At 35.6% G+C, this 22,320-nt stretch overlaps 1 protein-coding gene across 4 annotated transcripts; it reads left to right on the forward strand.

Moving 5' to 3' along the window:
- Window positions 1–677: 677 nt before the first annotated feature.
- On the forward strand, window positions 678–22,076 carry PPP1R42 (protein phosphatase 1 regulatory subunit 42). 4 transcript variants are annotated; one of them, XM_032709155.1, is made up of 9 exons: window positions 678–897; window positions 2,064–2,264; window positions 4,172–4,338; window positions 4,774–4,912; window positions 7,521–7,637; window positions 12,666–12,783; window positions 14,082–14,187; window positions 15,397–15,550; window positions 21,938–22,076. In XM_032709155.1, exons 2-9 carry the CDS (start codon window positions 2,136–2,138, stop codon window positions 21,974–21,976), a joined length of 969 nt encoding a protein of 322 aa, XP_032565046.1. In that variant the 5' UTR covers window positions 678–897; window positions 2,064–2,135; the 3' UTR covers window positions 21,977–22,076. The 4 variants fall into 4 exon arrangements, with proteins under 4 accessions (XP_032565046.1, XP_032565054.1, XP_032565027.1 ...); XM_032709145.1 differs by having other exon boundaries at window positions 679–897; window positions 14,082–14,210; window positions 15,399–15,550; XM_032709163.1 differs by lacking the exon at window positions 14,082–14,187 and having other exon boundaries at window positions 15,399–15,550.
- The last annotated feature ends 244 nt before the right edge of the window (window positions 22,077–22,320 follow it).

Consider the following 22,320-nt stretch of genomic DNA (forward strand, 5'->3'; position numbering starts at 1 on the left):
CTCTGCCAGCACACAGGAGGGGGTATCCAAGCCCCACAGCAAGAGCACTGTGTGCAGGCTTGGGTACCACAATATAAAAAAGACATTAAGCTGTTAGAGAGCATTCAAAGGAGGGCCGTGAGGAAGAAGGGTCTGGAGGGGAAGCCTTATGAGGAGCAGCTGAGGTCACTTGTTTAGCTTGGAGGAAACTGAGACCTCATAAGAGTCTACAGCTTCCTTGCGAGGGGAAGCAGAGAGGCAGGCACTGACCTCTTCTCTCTGGCGATGACAGGACCAGAGGGAATGGCATGAAGTTGTGTTAGGTGAGTTTTAGGTCAGTAAAGGTTCTTCATCCAGAGAGGGTGGTTGGGTACTAGAACACGCTCCCCACGGAAGTGGTCACGGAACCAAGTCAGACAGAGCTCAAGAAGCGTTTGGACAATTCTCTCAGGCACATGGTGGGATTCTTGGTGTATCCTGCGCAGCGCCAGGAGCTGGGCTTTGATGATCCTTGTGGCTCCCTTCCAACTCGGGATATTCCGTGGTTCTACGTACACGGCCACCACCGAAAACCACCGGCCCGAGGCCGTCAACTGCGCAGGCGCAAAAAAAAACCCGCCCCTGCTCCCTCTTGTCGGCGCTGATTGGGCGGGGAGGGCGCGCGCCGCGGCCGTTGGGGGAGGAGCGCCCCGCCCCCTCGGCCGTTGGCGTGCGGTTGTCGTGGCAACCAGGGGCCAGCGGCTCGCGCTGCTCCGACTGCCGCCGTCCCGGGCCGGGAGCGTTTCCTGCTGGGACGGGCGGCTGGAGGAGATCCCGTCCCCTACCTGCCGTCAAGGCCGCCTTCCCGCCGGCCGAGCGGGGAGGCGGTTGGTGGTGGGGACGGGACGGGGAGAGCGGTGTGAAATCGCACGGCTGTAGGTAGGCAGGAGCTGGGGGACCGAGGGAGGGAAACCTGCCCGCCTTTCCCTCTATTGTTACTGCTGGGTTTGGAAGGAGGTCTAAGAAAGGGCTCTGAAAGGTATTTTTTGTCTAAAAAGCAAGAAAGAAACACATTTCTCAGTAAAAAAAACCAAGCAACCCCACAATGTCCTCTCAGCTTTCCTTCAGCCCCTTTTAAAATAAAAGTAAAAAGCAAAACCCGCGTGGATAAAGGGGAGCTACTGAGCTTCAGCTTTGTTTAGTAAGCAAGGAAGTTTTTCTGCCTTTGCAGCTTCAATCTCGGCTTCTCCTCAGTTTCTTCTAAATGTAATATTGGCAAGGAGGATTCTCCGACCCTTGGCTTATGTGGCTGCATGAAGTTTAGCACTGGGATACTTTTTGGGATTGGCATGTTTTTTGCCGTCTCCTCAGTTCTTCTAATACACTAATGTAGGGATGTCATGTATTGGCTAAAATATATAATGTACATTGGATTATGTATTGGCTAAAAAGGCAACGTTTTTCTTCTGAGTTATTAACTTATACTTGTTGGGGTATTTTTATCCCCAGGCTGTTTCTGCATCCGGTTCAATATTAGTATATTGCCTTTTCCCCTCTCCTCTATGCCCTGATTTATAAGCTCACTTGGAACCATAGTCGGAATATGAAAAAAAAAAAAAAGTTGTTGTTGTTATAAGAGCCTTTACAGTGTGGAAAAACTCCGTTTTTCACTGTGTAGAACAAACACACATGCAGTTGTGTGCATGACTAAAGTACTGTGCAGGTGTGTAAAGAGTATTGTAGCATAATATCACCTCTCACAGCCTTAAAACCTGCTATAGAGAGTTTTGTATTTTCTGACAAATAATTAGGTTATGAGCTTCCATTAATTAGCTACTTACATATTTCTTAAGTAAACTTAAGCAAACTGAAACAACCAATCAAGTATAACAATGTGTTTTAAATGCTTTTTAACACACCAAAAGTTTGAAAAATTGCCAGCAAAAAAGGGGGTAGATTTCTATAGCAGCAGAGTGTGTACATAAATGTGTCTCTGTAAGCAAAAAGGGAATGGGTGAGGAAACATCAGATTTGAAGTACATATGTAAGCTTTGTTGAAGATCTGGGATACAAGGAGTAAACCATCTTCCTTTTTTGTTTTTAAGGCATTTTGTAAAACAACTGATAAGAGCACGTCTTAGAAGAAGCGGTAGAGCAGCCTGACCTATTAAACAACTATGGTTCGACTAACACTGGACCTCATTGCTAAAAATGTTGGCCACAAGAGTCGCAGTGAAGACGACTTTGGACAGTATCTGCAAAAAATAACTCATCTGAATTTGTCAGATAAAAATATAGACACAATTGTAAGATTTATTTTTCATTCCTTTTAACCTGGCTACTGAAATGTTTTGTAGTTACTGTTATGCTGAGTTGGTTATAGTTGGGGAGACAAAAAAGCAAAGCCAAGTTTCCATTTTATAACAGCTATAGTATGTTTTAACACTTCTATTGGCTTGCAATTAGGCTTAAATAATGCATCTGTTTGGGAGCATGCTTCAGCATTCACTGCTCCTATTGTGTGGAACACTGCTTATATGTAACATGTTTAAACAGATTTTAAATGCATGACATTTGAAATGTGAAAATAAACTTTTAGCTGTAACTTTTAATATAAAACATCAAAGTGAGTGTAACTCCAACAGTCTGCAGGGGTTCTTATTATCAACATGACACTTTTTTCTTTATGTAGCAAGTCTTGCTGAAGTATTTTACTTACTTGAAACTGCAGAAATATATATTATCAGTACACTGTTTTTGCCATTAATTAATTAAAATAGAAAATCCACGAAAGCAATTACACAAGAGAGATGAAGTGTTAAAGTGAAGTATTTTTTGCGGTATTTCACAGAACTATTATATAAATATGCAGTTCTTAAACAAAAAAAAAAGAAGCAATTTACTACTTTGATTATTTTGTACAATTCCTATTTATTGATGATTACCTTTATAAAAAAATGAACTGTGGAATAGAAAAGATGTAAGAAACTAGTAATTTTGCAGATCAGATTTTCTGTTAAAGAAAGCAGTAATGATATTACGTACTATTAAGCACAACACTTATTTTTGTTAACGCCATTATTTTTCTAGTCTTGGGAATTTTACAGAGTTGTTAACTCATAGCACAATCTTTTCAATCTATCTGTGATTTATTCCTTAGATTTCAGAGGAAGCCTGAGAAAGGAAAGGAAATTCAGGAACAGGATATAACCTGAGTGAGGTTAACAAATTTGGACTGGTGTAGTGGCTTTTTCAAATTAGTCAGGTTAAAAAATCTACTTTTTTTTTTTTAAATTGCTCCCTTGGGATTACTCATTTTAAAAATAACCCATGAACTTTTCATTTTCAAAGACTAAACCTACAAACTCAACCCAGTCTTCCTTCCTCTGAGTTTAATAATAGAAAATTTATACAGGTTTCAGTAAGTCCCAAGTTAATTCAAATCGCCTCAAGATACTGAGTACATTTTGAAACTGCTGAACCCTGAACAACTGCATTGTTGTGTATCATGAATTTCTGCTTTAAAAGTGTGATTTCAGTCAAGAAGAAATCACTTGTTCTGTATGAACAGATCCCTGCAAGCAAATGGGTTTGTTCAGCTCACTCTTAGGAATGTGGATAGCCACAGCAAGTTACTAATTGGATCAGACCATTTGATGAGGACTGGCTCATCAGATGCCACAGTGAAGTTTTACAGAAACCTTCATAAGAAGGTGTGACCTTTCAGTTGTTTAATAGGAATACATTCAAAGACACTCAACATTTGAGTGCAAACTCGGGCTCAGAAACATATCAAAATACATTGAAGTACAAGGTTTTTGTATAAATCAGTATTCCTTTGCCAAGAACTGGTTTCCATTACATCAGTGAGGTTTGATGGAGACAACTACACTAACAACTGTGCTTTTCTGAAATCCACCTTATGAAGGCAGGGAAGGTAATGAAATCACACAGGATGTGGTGTACCTGCTCATGATGTCTGTAGTCCTCAGCTTCTGTATGGCAGAATAGTAATGACAAATTTCAGTCTTAAGGCTGATGATTGCTGACACTAACTCAGTTTTTCTAGGAAAAATAGTGTTTAAAAGTGTTTGTTAAAGGTGAAAATTTATAAATCATTCAACAGAACTTAAATATAAGAACAATCAAAAGCTTCCCAAAGCAGGCATTGAGTGAACATTATGTAGCATTAATTTGTAATTGTTTATTTCAGGGAGTCCTCTCTTTCTGTAAAAATCTAAAGGTTCTATATTTATATGATAACCAAATCAGCCAAATCCAGAACTTGGACTTTGCTTCAAATATAACACACCTTTACCTTCAGAACAATTGTATTTCAAGTATAGAAAATCTCTCATCACTGAAAAAGCTTGAAAAACTGTAAGTTGAAAATAATGTATTTGTTTTACTAGTAAAAACAATAGTTATTTCACTAAGAAATTAAAAAAATTATGTAGCTGTTAAGGTCCTTTTAGTTCTTGAATTCTGCTTTTCAAATAAAAGTAACTGCTTATTATTTTTTTATTAAGTGTTCTGTGTTGTAAGTAATGACAGACCATCTTTACATATATATTTGCATTTAAATGATTTTATTTTTTCATCAATAATAATGCTAATAATAGCAATAGATAAAACTGCTAAAAAAACCCTTGGATCAGTTAACTGAATGTCTACTCTTATGCTGGGTTCTTTCCTTTTCTAACTTCCAAGTATTATTCAATAATACTTTAAAAATATTTTTCTTAATATATTGAAGCCTTGTGTTTGCTCTTACTTTCAAAGGGTATTAAATCTATTTTGTGTTTTATTCTGCAGGTATTTGGGAGGCAATTACATCACTGTAGTAGAAGGTTTGGATAAAATAGGAGAAATAAGGGAGCTACATATTGAAAGTCAACATCTCCCTCTTGGTGAAAAGCTTCTGTTCGATCCGGTGTCTCTTAGGTCCCTGGCAGTAAGTACATTTTGAGAATTTCAATGAGCCATTAATCAGTGGATCAGTATTTTTAGAAGAACTGATTAGGACTTGATCACTCTGTGTTTTCCTTTTCTGCCAATTGGTGGCATTCTTTCAAGTTCTAACAAGGAGATCCCACACCAATTCTCATAAAAGCTAGTGGTCCAGCAGATTCTACTTCTTTATTTTTTTATTATGAAGGATGAAAATGAAAATAGAGAGAGGAAGTAAGGAAGTATATAGATGCTCTATACCAACAGAATGTGAATAAACTAAAAAAGGGGTAGGAATTTATCACTCTTAGTTTTCTTAGTCTATTTAGTTTGTAGTGAATTAGTTTGTTGGTATTTCTCCGATTTGATTGTTACACATTTTATTTACTGTCTTTTGTATTCCTCTTGAGAATGTAATGGGAAAAAAAAGCACAAACAGCTTTTTTTTCCTGGATAATAACAACAACACATCAAAAGCGTTCCGGTTTAGTTCTGCAGTTTTTCTATATTGTGGTATGTCATGATTTCAGGAAAGTCAGCTTTTGAAGTTGTCTTTCAATATCTTAGTCGCTCAGAAAACATAAAATGTACAGTTGAAGAGGTTAAAGAGGAGGCTTTAGTTGCTAATGGATGTAGTTCTATACTAAAAAAAAATTCCTCTTGCTCTATTTCCCAAAGTGTAGTCAGTACTCGATGAGCATTTTTTGTGAAGATAAAGAACTCACTGAAAAGTGAGTTCTTTTGTTCACATGTATATCATAAAAATTTGGCCTAGCTCTGATTTCTTCTCTTTTGAGATTAAGTAATCCAAGACATGTATTGCAGTTTTTCTTTCATAGAAATGAGCCGTTACTGTGAGAGCACTTGTACTTTGTTCCTTCTATATTGGAGAAATTGTCAAAGAAGAGGGGGATTATGCAGCAATAATCCTCCCAGGATAATAATTTATAATAAACTCATCCATGTTTTTCAACATCCTGGCCTAGTCACTTGCATTTTGTTTTTTATGGCTTTTACTTAAGGCCTTTTGGTGTGGGTTTTGTTTTGTTTTCTAGGAAACACTTTGCATTCTTGACCATGTAACATCTTTGTGGAGGCTAAATGTAGAAGAATTCTATTTTATCCTCTGAATGCTAAGTGTTTAGACCCTTTTTAAGACATCACTTTTTATTTCATCTTCTTCTGTCTGTTTCTGGCTCTTAATGCTGTCAGAGATGAAAGATGAGGCCATATAGCTCTCTTTTTACCACAAGCAAATGTTTTGATGATGACAGTGTCATGAATTTGAGGAGATTAGGTTTATGAACTGGGTATATCAGGATGATACTGGTAATTTCTGTCTGAAGTGTAGATCTTGGTCAGATTTTTGAAGGGGGTTGTTTTCCTGTATACGCTGCTGAAATAGAGTTTTTTTCCAACTAATGGTAAGTCCCATACCTTGTATAATTGTAAATTCCCTGTATTAGGTGTCCCTTTTCATTTCCTAGAGGTATAAACTTCTTCTTTCTTTTATGTGAAGCCTAATTTAATATGTCCTGGGATAAACACCTGAAACACATTTTGTTTTTATCTAAAATGTAAAGATATCTGTAACTATTGCTTGTTACAAAAAGCAAAGTGCATTATGTGACTCACTATTGTTCCAAAGAAAGTTAAGGATCAGAGATATGTATGCCCAAAGTTTTGTAGGATCAAGCCTGAAAGAAAAACGGTGTAGTCCAGGTGTTAAATGAGACTATGTGGGTATCAGATACAAGCTTCAGCTCTATGCAATTCATATGCAGTCTTGGGGCCCCCAACATAAGAAGGACGTGGACCTGTTGGAGCAAGTCCAGAGGAGAGACACAGAAAGGATCAGAGGGCTGGCTGAGAAAGTTGGGGTTCTTCAGCCTGGAGACAAGAAGGATCTGGGGACACCTTGTAGCAGCCTTCCAGTACCTGAAGGGGGCTTATAAAAAAGCTGGAGAGGTGCTTTTTACAAGGGCATGTAGTGATAGGACACAGGATAATGGTCTTAAGCTGATTGAGGGCAGGTTTAGATTACACATTAGGAGGAAATTCTTTACTGTGAGGGTGGTGAGGCACTGGAACAGGTTGCCCGGAGAAGTTGTGGATGCTCCACCACTGGAAATATTCAAGGCCTAGTTGGATGGGGCCCTGGGCAACCTGATCTAGTGGAAGGTGGCCCTGCTTTATGGCACGGGGATTGTACCAGATCTTTAAGGTCCCTTTCAACCCAATCCATTCTGTAATTCTATAAAATGCAGTCAAGTTCCATGTCTGTTTCATACTTCAAAAATAGAGTTAGTAGCACTTGCAGAACTCTGTAAACCATTTGAACATGTTTAAAGTATAACAAGCATTCAGTATTTACTGAGAATTCCTGAAATAATTGAGAAATAATCTTACTTTGGTTTGACTTCAAAACCAAAATAAATTGCGTTTTACAACAAGATAGCCAACATAAAACACTCTGTGAGGTATGTGGTAGTTGTGTTTGCATGTTTCTGCTTCATATGCTTATTCATCCTTTACAATAATTTTCTGTAAGAATGTACAACTTGACTCACATATGACTTAAAAAAATATTTCTTTTTATTTTCTTTCTTCAGAAATCTTTATCTGTATTGAATATCAGCAATAACAACATTGATGAATTAGAGGAATTGGCAGTTTTGGAAAATCTTTCTTATCTTAAAGCAGTTGACAATCAACTTCAACATATGAAGGTATTTAAATAAATCTTTGTTATATTAAGTATAGGTGATAAGAAATTAGTCACATTCATCTTTATCACTAAATATAAGAGTAAAAATAAATTTTACTTCTGCTGTTACTGAACCTCTGACTTGTCAAGCGATGCTGTTTCTTCTCATCCAGAAATCTTATTGAGATTAAAAATGGAAAAGCATTAATGTAGGATGTCAAAATTTATATTTTTATTAATTAATACTAAAATGAATTGGCTTAGCTAGTAAACCAAATCACGAAGACAAAGCCTTGATTAAAATAAGCTCTTTCATTACTATTTTTACATTCTATTTCCTTAGAAAAGCTAACTTTCATTGGTTAGTAATTATTTAAAAAATTGTTCGTATTACTTCTTAGAATATTTAATATATTTTTAAGAGAATGTAACAGAATTTGGCAGTTCTGTTTACTAATGAGGAGATTGTAGTATTTGGTGTGCGTAACCTATAAATAATCTAGGTCGATATACTTTGTTTGGACTTTATTTTCTATACTTTAATATTAAATGTTGAATGGTGCATATCTGTTTTACTAGAGAACTATTAATGCTTTGTATTTCAACCTGTGTTTCTGACTGGCAGTTGTGATTGAATGCACATCAAAATACAATTCATGTAAGTTTTTGCTGAGTAATTAAAACCACATTGTATCAAAATAACAGTAAACTCTTTCAAATAGACAGTTTCTCCAAAGTTTCCGTTTTAAAAAGGATTCCTTTTCTAAATAAAACATATTACAAATATTTTTAATTGGCTCTTTCTTTTGTATAAATAAATATACTTCAGTTGTGATGATCTTAGAAGAAGATTGTTTTAGGCAAAGAACCAATTAATTTTAAAAATGAGGATGCCAGTTTGGAGACAGTGTTTTCAGTATTTCAGAGGGGAAAACGGTATGCTCTGAAACAGAATAAGGAGAGGACAAGAAGACTGCACTATTCAGTAACTGTGTATGTATTATTTAATCATTATTAAATTTCATTATTTAATCATCAGGAAGATCAGAGTTAAATTTGCCCAAATCAACTAGACATGTAGATTTCTATGTTATATGGTCACAGCTTTTGAAAAATTATGTGGTTAGCATTTGAGTTTGCTGCTGCTGTCAGTTACACTATCAAGCTCTGATATATTTTTCAAAATGACTGTCCAGTGTGTTTTCTAAACAATCTCCACATTTTGAAACATATGGAATAGAGGGTGTTTCTTTTCATATGTTTGCAGACCTGTAAAACTAATGAACATATCAAATGTGTTTCCCATACAGTGTAACGCAGGTGGATATCCAGCTTTAATTGAAACAATTACTGTATTTTAAGAGATCACATTTTAGTAGGCTCTACTTATCACTAATATAAATTCTTAAAGAGATAAAGACCAAACTGTTGGAAAAAAACATTAAGCCATGCAAAGTATTTTTTAAAAAGTCAGTTTTAGCTCTGTGTAATGTAAGTGTTTAGCTCACAGTAGATATCTAGCAAGAGAACAATCTTATACAGCCACTGACTGTTCAAAAAAAATAACTGAGGGAAGTTCTGAGTATGTTTCAATATTTTTGCAACCCTGAATTTCATGATTCTGTGGCTTACATTATTCTACAACTGTGAAAGCTGAAAGGATTTGAGGGGTGTACAGTTCTGTGCACTTCATTGGTTTTGTGGGCTGAACTTGTCACACACAGCAAAGGCTCTTTCACTCCCACACAGGCTGCCTCCACTCTCCTCCCTCTTGCCCCTCTGTTATCAAAACTCTGATGTGTACCTGTTTCTCATGCCAAAAGCTCTGTGTCCACTGTTTTCCCATTCCTGCTGTCCCATCACTGCCATTGAGAACATCCCTGGGAATGTCTGGCATTGATCAGAGATCGTGGCAGTGCTGCATGACAGGGAAGTGTCAGAGAGCTCTGTACCCAGCTGTGCTTCACCCAGTGGGAAGAGAAGCTGTAGAGGAGTCATCCGCATCCGAGTAGGGCTGGTCAACAGCAGTGACCTGTGCAGCAGAGGTAGATGGCTGCAGGAATAACATGGAGTCTTTTTAAAGGAGGAAAATGTGAAGGGCATAAGAAATGCACAAAATGCAATCTTCTTATGTAGACTTTTTGCACATTTGTGTATTTAGTATAATTATTTTATATCTAAACATTTTTCTCACTTTTTTCACTTTATTATGAAACCCCATATTCTCTTGCTTTTCAACTATGCCCCCTTGATTTCAGAGTAGTTGAAAATTAGGACTAGTAAATTCAATTGTTTAAGCTTCTGGCTAATTCAGGGCTTTATTACCATAATTAACAGACATCAGGGCGTATGACCTTGTTTCACATGACTGAAGTTCATGTAATGCAGTCTGAACAGTAGACCAAAGTAAATCAAGTAAATTTTCTTAATTAATGCAAAATAACTATGACTAGCTACCACATGCAAAAAGCGTGTCTTAGGTCAGTTATCAAGAATATAATTGATTTTAATAGAATTGGCATTTCTTTGTTTTCTATTGCTTGCTGTTTGATTTATTTATCCTTTTCACTTTAGTCAGGATCACCACGTCTTCTAGACTGCAGTGTATTTGGGTTGGAATACTAAGGGAATTTTTTAAAAACACTATATCTATTAAAAAAAAAACCCCACAACTATTCCTGTTTGCAAAAAGCCAGAATATAATTTATTTATTAATTAAATTAGTTTTGAGAATATTATTACTTGTGTGTTTGGATAGATAGAGAAAATACATCTAGAAATACCTGTAAAAATCTGTATTTCACAAGTCTTTAATTTATTCAACCTCTGCTCGGTATTGATTATGACAAGAGGATATCACAAAAGATGAATTCATTCGCTTCAGAATTGAGTCGGGAACAAGAGAAAAATTATAGATTTTCTCAAATAGATTATGACAGGTAATCAAAATGGTGACAAATTGCTGTCTCTAGATGTATCAGGGGCAGTTGGACTAGACGTTTCCGATAAAAGATGGAGCATACTGGTCAGACACCAATTCTTAACTGACCATCGTTAATTGGTAAGAAATTGCCAGCACTACAGCTGCCTACTCAGGCACTTGCCCTTCCCCCTCTCTCTCCCTCCCCATTGGAATATAATTTGCTCGTCAGTATTTTGTAGCAGACCTCAAAGTGATAGCATGACATGATCATTTATCAAACGGAGCCTGCCCAGAAGAGTGTCTGGTCCCTTTAGTACAGCTTATTGAAAGGCTGGGATGTGAAAGCACTTTATTAGAGACAGGAAGGCAATGAACAACTAGAGCGTATCGAAAGGGTAATCATATTTCAGCACAGGATTAGTGCACTCTTAGATAAACATACACTGGAGTAAGCATGTTCTGGGTCATTTATCAAGTAAGTAACAGCTAACAAAAATCTTCAGGATTCTGTATACATTCATCAAAGTTAAACTGTATACATTTTGTTTCAGTAATAGACAACTTTGTGTTGCAAAACCGTTACTTGAAAAAATTATTTCTAGTGAAATCTAGAACACATTACAGATTTCAATGATTATGATGAAGGCTCAGGTAAGAATAAATAAATACACTTGCTCAATTATTTTTCTTTTTTAATAAGTCTAGCCTAAAATATTTCTTCCCTAAACTGTGTTTGTGATTCAGTGTTAGCACTTAAGCTATAGGGGTTATCATGTTGCTGTACCGATGTGTAGTGATTAAGCTTTACTTAATGCAACATTACGAGAATTATTAACATTTCTTCATGTAGACTAGTCCTCAGAGTTTCTTGTTTTGTTTTATCAGTCTCAATCCTCACAGAACCAGACTTTTGCTCTCTGTTTTACTAAAAAGACATTATTATCACTGAATAACAATATGACGATATCACCATCATCATTGCTAGACCAAAAATTAAAGGGTTTGGAGGTGTGAGTCTGTATTGCCACTTTCTCTTCCATGTGATTTTTCTGAACATATGTTATATAACCCATAGAAATTTCCTAGGAGGATTTTCTACCAAGAGAGAAGAGCCTGCAAAAGCAGAATTCTCCCTGCTTGCATTACCCAGGCAATTTTCTAGATTCGGAGGAACTAAGAGATGCCTACATTGCTAGGTACTTCATTATTGGCATCAAGCTGCAAAATTCTACACGCTTTGCAGTTTAGAATCTGTCATAGCATGGTTAGTATATTTTTCTAAATTATTACAGCAACAAAAGTTGTCTCTCCTTGTATTTATACAGATTGTTTTGAATCCCTCCTTAAGCTTTTCACATATATAAGGAAAGCCTATCAAGAATGACAGTTAAACAAAATTTTGGAAAGAAAGTATTTCAGAAAGTAGGGTATCTCAGTAGAAAGGACCAATCTGCTAAGCTTTGCATGCTTTTAACATGAATTTATTGTATTTAAAAGACAGAGTAGGTCATACTGTCCTTGGGTAACCAGACAGAAAGCCAGATGGAGAAGGGTATATTTCACAAATTTCACTGTTTAGGCCAGTACTGTAACTGACCACCCACAGTTATGTAGGGGGGATTACTGTTTCTCCTGTAAAATACATACATATAAAGAGAGAGGCAGTTTACTGTAGCTTCTTTTTTTTCAGTCTGTTCTTTATCTGTATAAAGTATTTATTCTTCCACACGCTGATACTCTAAGGGCTCTGTGAGACCATGAGGATGCATTAAGAGACATTACATATCATACAGATTTTTTGGTTGGTAATTCCTTGGCATTAGGTGCTTATAAGAGGGATTGAAGTGGTCATTTTCCATAGCTGACATAACTGTATCCTTAAAAATGCAGCTTCTTCCAACTGTATCACCATTTCTTCTGTGGGATTATGACATATTCAGGGGATGTTATGCACCACTCTATTTGAAAATGTACATTCTTAATGTGCATATTCATACATATGCATAGTCTCACTGAAATTATTTCTGTGTACAGGATTTGGGCCTGGCTGAACAAATCACATTACTATTGAATTTTACACTGGAGGGGGGGAAATAATCCAATGGTTTTTTGTTGTATCAATTGCAGGATTTGAAGGTTGTGTTAAACAAATGGACAAAGCTACGTAGAATGGATCTTACAGGAAACCCCATCTGCCAAAAACCAAAGTACAGGGACAAGGTTGTAGTACAGTCACAAACTTTAGGTAAAAAATCAAACCAATAGCCCACCCATAACCCCCACTCTTTTAGAAAACAACTGATACATTAATAGTTCTTGAATTGCCCTATGTATGTAAACACAGTTACTGCTATAGAAATTTATTTCAAGTGATAAATTTTTAATTTATGTACAAAGCTAAAACCGCTTATATAATCAACTTCACAAACCATGTTGTTTGGCTTTTGCTACTAGTGGTAGTATTTTCTTTTTTATAATAGATGACTGGTGAGACTGTTACAAGATAATAAGACTTTTTTTGTGTTCATATTCCAGATGTAGTGAAACTGATTTTCAAAGACAATTTTAATCTACTCCCCTATCAATCTGCGGTAGTTGCCTAGGTGTTTGCTGTGCAGTGCCAGCTGTACAGATCCTACCTTACTGTGTTTGAATTTGTTATATAACTTTTGTCCTTAAACTTAAAAGCAATTTACATTTATGTTATGAGTTTATTTGTTAATCTTAACCTTATATATCCCATTTACATTATTATTATTTTGATATAATTTTAGCATAAAAGGAAGAAACTTATTCTTCTATATCTGAATATTCACACTCTACAAATAGGTTAAAAAGTCTGCTAATTTTTATACTTTTTTTGATAAAGGTGGCAATTATCTTTCAAGTTGTAATTATAGAACTTGGTTTTTCTAAGAGTACAAAATATCATCCATTAAGAAAAAGAAAAAGCCTATGTGCACAATCAAAATAACAGTGCCTTAGGACACTTCTAATGCAACCAAAATTTGTGGACATGTGAGGTACTTCATTTGGTCTGACTCAAAAAACGCAGATGCAACCAATGAAACACAGAGCGTAAACTTGATGGCACCCAAGTGAGTAAAGTTAACCTTAGAGAGCCAAATCTGTGTGTCTCTCTTCATGAGCAGTAGGACTCTGTGATTGCTAAGACGTAGTTTCCCTCTCAGTCTGAGTTTCTGTGTCTATCTATATCTTGTGCAAGAGCATAGCTTTTCTTCAGAACTTTCTATAAGGTGCTGCATGTTAACCAAATCTGAAATATATATATATATATATATTTCCCTCGAAAGTTATAAAAATGATAGATGTTTCTTTTGTAATTAAGACACATTAACTCACTCTTGCAGCTTGAATATGAACATCAATCTGCATTGGGTATTTTTTTCTTTACCAGAATGGTAAAAAGAGAAAAAAAAGATTTGAAGGGAGCATATATAGAACCAGTACATGTTACATACAGCTTTGTAGAACCCTTTAGTTAACTTTGTATCACAGAAAATGTTCACTTCTCTTTGACAGAATCCCTTGATGGGAAAGAAATTAAAGAAATGGAAAGACAGTTTTTAATGAACTGGCAAGCCTCCAAAACTGCCAGGAAAAAAAGCAATGAGAGAATGAAAGATGAACATACAGTCTATGTGCAATTTTGTAAGCAAACTAATCAATTACTTCATGCTTATTTACAATATTACAGAAATAATAAAATAGCAGCTAGCAATAAATATACTAAGAATGAGACTTGTACCGTTGCTGACTCCAAAACACAGGAGTAGAAATTGAACTTTTCCAATATAAAATTTAATTTTAGCACTAATTCATGTGTTGTTTTTTTTCTTCCCTTCCCAATCTCCCAGAATTATGGAAGGAAGGAGCTAGTACATTTTGAGTGTGTAAATACTTAAGTTTGCTTTCCATATTTAAAGAAAGTGTTGGGCATTCAAAAGCAAATATGCATGAAATACATCAGACTTTAAAAATGTATTTATTGATACTTATTTGATCTGTGTAAATTGCCAGTCCTTTTAAAGGCCTTCACAGGATACATGACTAGCAGAAGTACAAGTTTTACACTTGGAAAGAAAATAAATGTTTGGGAGGTAAAAAAGCCTTAAACCCTTTTGGGGGCTTAAAAACAACATGTTTTTGAAGTGGGAAAACCAATTAGTAGATTAGTTTTGAAACTGAAGGAAAACCTGAAGTATAATGAGATTTTTTTTAAATTGTGGTGTAGTAGTGGCTGTTACAGAGTTGACTGCATGTTAAAACATAAATGACTTAATAGCATATCTTGCCATCTTGCAGAATTTGGAAAGAGACATTAGACTTCAAATTACTCAAAATAGTTTGAATGACCATAATTATAAAATAAAATTGGCAACAGTTACACTGTTGCTTTCGGAAGATAAACTAATATATTATTCTGAAGACACGAAGTGAAAACACTCTGCCTGTCAGCCCCAACCCCCAAATAATTGTTATCTGCTCAGTGTTTGGAAGCCGTATCTGAATGGCAATGGTTCTGAAATGGTCTTCTGAGTAACTACTAATATAAAGAGATCCTATGTAATTGAATTTACTCCCTTTCAAATAACTGTACCTGAATGGGAATACCTGCTTTAATATTCACCTTCATCAGTGTTTGCAGCACCTTCCATAATTCCATACAAAGTTTTCCATTCTCAATTATCAAATGCAAAGTAATTTACCTTGAGGCTTTTTACACTGTTTTCTATAACAAGATATATTGGAACCTATGATCAATCACACTGAATATTAAATAGATATGGTTTAACCTGGGATATTAAATTAATCCTTTTTTTATTCTGTTTTCTGCAGCTGATTCTGAAACATCTCATCCTGCTCTTGCCTTTCACCACAGTCACTCTGTGGAAGAAAAACCAAATTTTTTAGTTTTGTCTCAGAAGCACAAAATTGAAAGAAAACCTCTGCCAAGAATCCGTGAACGAAAAAGTCAGATGAAAGCTCAGGTGTGTTCCTCAGACATCTTCCTTTTCCTTCTGTTATTGCTTGTACAGCTCTTGCTGAATCAGTTGGAAAATGAGTACAGGAAGGTAGAATTTAATCTGAAATAATTTTTTTAACCATGTTATATTTATTGTCTTTATTTCTTTGAAAGACAGGGTAATAGATTTCAGTTTCTGGTTATAAATCCATAGACTAGCTGACAGTAGTAACTTCAGTGTTACTGATTTTTGTCATATGCATTTGATTGTACTATTTTTCTACAAAGGTAAAATAATATCAAGTTAATTTTGATTAATATCAATCAAAATTAATTCTTGGAAGTACAGTTAAGGTGTCAGCACTATTGGAGAAGGGTGATCCTGTGCAGAGGAGAAACAATCACTTTTCATCATTACAACTTACTTCTAACAGACATGTGTCAGTGTATTATGTATTTGATTAGCATTTTCCTGTAGCATCAGCTCAAGAACATGGAGACAATCAAGAAAGAAAAACTCATGTGTGTGCCTTACAGACGTTTAGACACTACATGAATTTAAACAATTCAGAATTTATGATATGTATTCTTTACTCGTACCCTTGTGAACTCTAATGCAACTGTTGGTGGGAAAAAAATCTGCTCATAGGGGTTTGCAGTTTCACCTGTAGTAATAGTTTAATTTGGTATTTGGGATCTAATATCAGTCCTTCCAGATTTTTAATGCTATTTTTAACCTAACTGTTTTATTATTTACCAGCTGAACTGGCCAACAAAAAAAAAAAATCATCATTTATGCAGTGCTGTAGATAAAATAAATAAATAAATGTAATCGACGCAAGTATTCTTTTGTAACTAACTTACTAAATGTAGTGTTCTATTTTACATTCAAATTAGACTTTATTAGTATGTTGGACAATTTAACTGAGCAACATTTAATGCTATTTTATTGTTGACAACTTACCACTTTCCATTCCATCAGTTTTCTTCCTTCTGATTATTTGTTCTGATAAAAAATAACTGCCTTTCCCTTAATAAGAAGGGAAGAAGAATTACAAATTACAAAGCTGCTCTCTTTCAAAGGATCATTTTTGTCCTTCACATGGCAATGGATATATTCTGACCTGAAAGGAAACTGAACTTGTCATATATATGTGCTTGCTCTTGAATTTTTTTCTTGCTTCAGAAAGCAGTGGAGCAGTTTAAAAACAAGAACTGCAGGAACAATGCACCAGTTATCACAAATTAGTACTACTATTAGTACTACTATAGTGAATAGTCCAGGCTTGTGAGATTTAGAGGGGCATAGACTAATACTCATGCCATACAAACATGTTTGTGGGGTTTTTTTAATTCCATTATGAGTTTATCCACATGGTTAGTGTTCTGTCAGCTTGCATGTCATCTTTATTAGCATCCTGTCTTTTGGGCCAGACTGAGTAAAACTGCTTTTCATGTACCATTCCCCTTAGTCCTAAAAAAGGATGGAACATGTCTGTACAGCTTCTTTTCTTCAGTGTAAGACCTTCTGCTATCCCCTTTGAGATAAATCATTCTGATTCTGCTTTACAATGTTGAAAAACTGTCCAGTTGTTGAGCTTTTTTGCTTGACAAAAGTTATCCCCATATTAAAAAGCTGGAGCACAATCCTGTTGAAATCCCTTTTGACCTTAGAAAGGCGAAGATTGCATCTTTCATACTTGATTGGAATAAAATGTCTATATTTGTATTAATTTCCATTTGCAAATTAAACTATCCTAGTGATTTTTTTTTTTAACTGTTAGTCCAGAATATTTTAGTCTGATTCACAGAAAGGTTAGGAGAAACTACAGTCAGATGACATGCATTTAGTATTTTCAAAAAACTTGTGAGAATTTTGTCTTAGATGCTGAACATTTCCGTACCTTACAATTTCATGTATAATTACTGATCCTGAGATGTGTTCTAATCTTGTTAGCAGAGGAATTCCGTGGAAACCAAGAAGTCTTGGGAGTTAGTTAAAGGTTTGTGAATTCTTTAGAATGTTTTTGGGAGGAAAAAATACCCTCAAAATACAGAAATATTCATTCCGAGAGTATATGCATGTATGAAAAAATGACAAATCACAGTATTCCCTTGTCAGATTCAGTAATTAGGGATATACATAAATGTGCCCATATGTAAAGGAAGGAAATTTCGTCAAACTGAACAAATACCTGTATTGTTTAATTGAAATTCAGTATTGTACCAAAGAAATCAGTGAATTTTAATCCTATCCTCTATGTTAGTCAAATAAATTATTTGAACAGATGTTTCCTCTTTCCCTATACATGCTAGGTGATGTTTGACCTTGGCAACTGAAAAACAGGCATTGAATACCTTTTTAACCTACATCTTAGATCCACTGAGGATTGCATATCGCTTGAGCAATGAAAAAAGCCAGTTATTACTAGATTACTGAAATGTGTCATTAATCTTTCCTTTTTTTATAATATAAAAACAATAGTAGTATTGGATTTTAAGTTAGTTTTGAACATTTAGAGAAAATTATGGATATTGGCAGGAAGTAATTAAAAGAAAACAAATCACTTAACTATTTTAAAGATACCTAATACCTTGCAATGAGATACACCATTATAAATTTTCCCAGAGTAGAGAAGTTGTTGAAATTTTGATGTTGTAAACTTTATCTGTAACCAGCAGTTTCTGCTCACATTTCTTTACTCATGGAATTAAATATTGTGGTAAGTATTCGTAGAACTCAGAATGTGGTGGGAAATTCACTTTTTGTCTCTCCATCATATGTTATGTGATTAGCAGTATGGTAATATCTTTAAATTATATAGTCAGCATATAATGAGGACGCTGGATTGTGTCAACTAATCATAAGCCACTCTGCTGCCACCATACACATCCTGCATAGTTCAAGCTCTAGTCCAGATGAAAGGAACTTGCAGTGAGCAATGTTAGGTACATGTTCTGCATGTATACTGGGCTTTTGTTTATATGAATCTAACTAGCATTATAATAAATAGAATTAATAAGGCCTGTTATATGACAGGTTTTTGGGGAGGGCTGATACTGAGATTTTAATGATGTATACTCAAAAGATTTACAATTGTATACTTATTTCACATTACAGAACATAGTTTTCTCATTTGAGAGGGCAGTGGGGAAATAAATCTTGTTCTCTTACTGAATATCAATTGCAGCAAATCTGAAAATTCAAAAATAAAAGGTATCGTCAGCCTTGGCTTCAGGAAAAGGAGAAATAGAGAGTTAAGATACAAACCAGTGCAGTTTTAGCTCCACACCCTGGAGCTCCTTTTAGCTGCTGAGTATCCCACAAGCACTCCAAATGTATTCAGAATTAGGTGCATTAAATATTTGGAGATACCAGCTGGAGTGCTTTGGCAGAGCCTGGAGCATGTTTTGAATGGACATGGAGTGCGTTTTCCAGCAGCTACAGCCCATCTCACTGCCTTTCGTTGGTGATGGTGTTGAAGGAAAAATGTAAACATCTCCTTAGTGAGGTCTAGAAAGTATCAATCAGCATTTAGTGATGAAGGCTGGGGAAGAGAAATGTAAGGAATTTACTTGCCGTTGAATTATTCAGCCATGACATAGGATATGGAAGGAGTTGCTGCAATGCTTAATAAAGTGTAAGGATAAAGAGATAAAGTCAAGTTCTGAAATTAAATAGTGTTGCTGAAGCAGAGCTATTTGAATAAGGTCAAGTATTAGCAGTTTCTGGTTACTGTGACTCATGTAAGGTCTCAGCAGGCAATTCAGCCAATTGGTTAGTTCCTTTTCTTTCTGGAGAATATGCACTACTTGTAAAGGTGAGTATAAGTGCTTTCACAGGACCATAACTGACATTACAATAATGTGTATCTTCATGGTATTTTCGTATCCGTGTTTTGTATCCACGTGCGGGACCCTTGTCCATTCTGCCCATGATCATTCATACTCTTCATTTAGAAGGAAAAATATAACTCTGTTACCACAAACATGCAAGATGATATACAAATGGCATTGTAAACTTTCAGTAGTGGTAATTTAACAAAACAACAGAGAAAAAGTAGTTCTAATATATGCCAAATCTGTGGTACTTAACACTGCCACATCATTCAGCATCCTAAAGGCAGTGAAAAAAGGCATCCCTTTTTGACCATGCCCATGCCTCCCCACTCCAGTTCTCTATGCTGCTGGCTGTGCCCAAAACTGAGAAGGAAAAATGATGTAAACACACAGAAGACATGCATTGATAGACCCCCTGCACCCTTGAAAGGAATAAATGCTTTTCAAAATGCAGAGAGAGAGCACACATCTCCTGGTGAGCAGATAGACCACACATACTCTTACATGTCTGGCTGACCATATATCAGATACACACATTCTTGACTGGCAATCTGGCAGGAACACATTTGCTTGCAATAGACAGCTCCTTCTTCCAGGAAATATGGGCTATTTCCTAGACATTTAGAAGACCAAATGGCACATGTGACTTGTCAGCCAATAGGTCAAAAAATTACTGGGGCACATCTGGGTATGCAGGCTCTCATACACTTTCAAGAACATTGAAACCCTTCTGGTTTTTTCTGTTTGAAACCTTCTACATAAGATACATGAACAGACTACTGTTGAGATAAATCCTCAAAACTTCATAATTTTTTTGGTCTACTGCATTAGCATTGAACATTTTTTATTGTGTAACTAATTTACAAAATTATAAAAATCACTTTTGTAAAACACACGTATGAAGAAAATAAACAAAGTAAAGAAGTAATGCTGTATTTTCAGGTTTTTAGAATACATGCCTGCATGGGAGATTTAAAAAGTAATTTGAGGCTAAAATAAAGACTGCTGCTTGAATAGGGATATATAAATAACTTCTGTAATAATTTCAGTGTAACTCAGGTGAAGTCAGTTCCACTAACTTAATTTACTGCAATGATATAAATACTGTTTCAATATTTGCCTTCCTGTATTCTGTCATATGTTGTGTAGACACACTCCCTTGTCTGAAAAGTTGAAAGCAGCTGCTTTAATAAACCTGAGGTGAGCAAGGTGAGCTGCTGCATTTCAGAGGACAGCATTACAGTCACTAATTGCTCCTCAAATTCACTTCCATCATCTTGGGATTCATCCCATCCAGTTGCAAAGACTTGGATATGTCAGATTTACCTTAGTGGTTCCTAAATCGATCATCATCTACTGTTGGTAGTATTTCTCTCTACCAAAAACTGTTCCTAGAATCAAGGAGGTGTGAGACCAAGCCTTGCCAGTAAAGATTCTGATGCTTTAGAGCTTCCATGGTACTGTTGGTGTGTTAGAATTACCAAAAGGAAAAAAAATTAGGGCATCAGTGCCTGAACACCTCCCCTTGGTACTGCTCTGATCATAATCAGAATATATGGATAGATACATAAGCTTTATAATCACTGTGTATACCCACAGTGTTTGAGTTACTGATCTAAAGTTCACATTTGAACTTTAGAACCATAACCAATGAAAAAATCCTATTTTTCTTAATTATCACATTAAAAACAGTGCAAGGCGTAAGTTAATTTAATGTAGTATTATTTCTTTATATATGCAGGTATAAAGCAGTACACAGGACTGCCTGTGTGTATAGCTTTTTATAAATCTATAAAAGCCACACAGTTCAAAATTTCTGAGATAGGGGCAGAAAGGGGAAAAATACAGCCAGAAATGACTGACAACATCTTTCTATTCTCTTAATTCTGAGCAGAATTAAGTGCTGCATCAAAACAAGGTAAATCCAAGCCAGTCGTGAAATGAGCCATGTAATAGGCTAATACTTTAACTCAGAAAGAGATTTGAAGCAATAAGCTCTGCCTTTCTTGAAGAGTTAATGTATTAGACTGCCACAGTAATCACTAATTACATGTCCAGTAAAATTGGGTATAATCATTACACTTAGTTTGTAGAAAAATGTTTTGGAATAAAAGACCGAGTCCTATCTGGTTTCATTTATATGAGAAATTACTTTGATGAATACTAAGATATTGTTTCTTATGGAACTTGAAAATTATCAGTATTTGATACAAATTTATGTGGAAAAAAATGTTAACTATCACCATTTTTGTCTGTGGAAAAAGTCAGTCAATTTGTAATAAGGAATGTACAATACCCCAGAATGGTCAGATTATGTCAATTCAGGATAGCTTGGCCCCAGGTTTGACACTGGAAAAAAAAAAACAACAAAGGGTTTTCACTGCATCAGCCAATAACCTTGCAATAGGTAAAGACCTTTTTTTTCAGCAGCAGCTTTTCATAACACTGCTTACAAATTTTGTAGAAATGTTGAGTGGTCTCAGGAAGCATCAATGACAACAGGAGCAATGGGGGCTTTTGTGTGGTTCTGATATGAAGATCTCATCTATCTTCTCTGATCTTTCTGATGTAGGTTGAGGAGGCATCGAAAGTGAAGGCAGAAGCAAGTTGAATTCTAAAAGCCAGAAGTTAGGAAGGATGTGAAGATTTGGCCATTACTGGATTTTTTTCCCCTCAAAGTTTGCAAAGAAAGATACTGGTATCTCTATGGATATGTTATCTGTGTCTTTTTAATCTCAAAACCAGACAAAATTAAGTATGTTTAACTTCACACTCCCTTCTAAGAACATTCAGAAAAATAAGGGGACTAGTTATTTATTTAGAAGCAATACTTTGTATCAAAAGCATGTAAAAACATCTGCAAGTGCAAGGTTAAACTGATTGCCTAGTTCTTAAACTTCCTCAAGAAATGAGCTGGTTTTAGCCAGTGTCTTACCTAGTAGCTGCTTCTTTCCA

Source organism: Chiroxiphia lanceolata, chromosome 1 (assembly GCF_009829145.1).
Source record: "Chiroxiphia lanceolata isolate bChiLan1 chromosome 1, bChiLan1.pri, whole genome shotgun sequence".
In the NCBI taxonomy this organism is placed as follows: Eukaryota; Metazoa; Chordata; class Aves; order Passeriformes; family Pipridae; genus Chiroxiphia; species Chiroxiphia lanceolata.

Coding starts and splice junctions, on each gene's coding strand:
- PPP1R42 (XM_032709136.1), top strand. CDS start 2,136: ATGGTTCGACTAACACTGGACCTCATTGCTAAAAATGTTGGCCACAAG. Junction 4,913..7,520: donor TGTCTCTTAGGTCCCTGGCA/GTAAGTACATTT, acceptor TTCTTTCTTCAG/AAATCTTTATCTGTATTGAA. Junction 7,638..12,665: donor ATCAACTTCAACATATGAAG/GTATTTAAATAA, acceptor TATCAATTGCAG/GATTTGAAGGTTGTGTTAAA.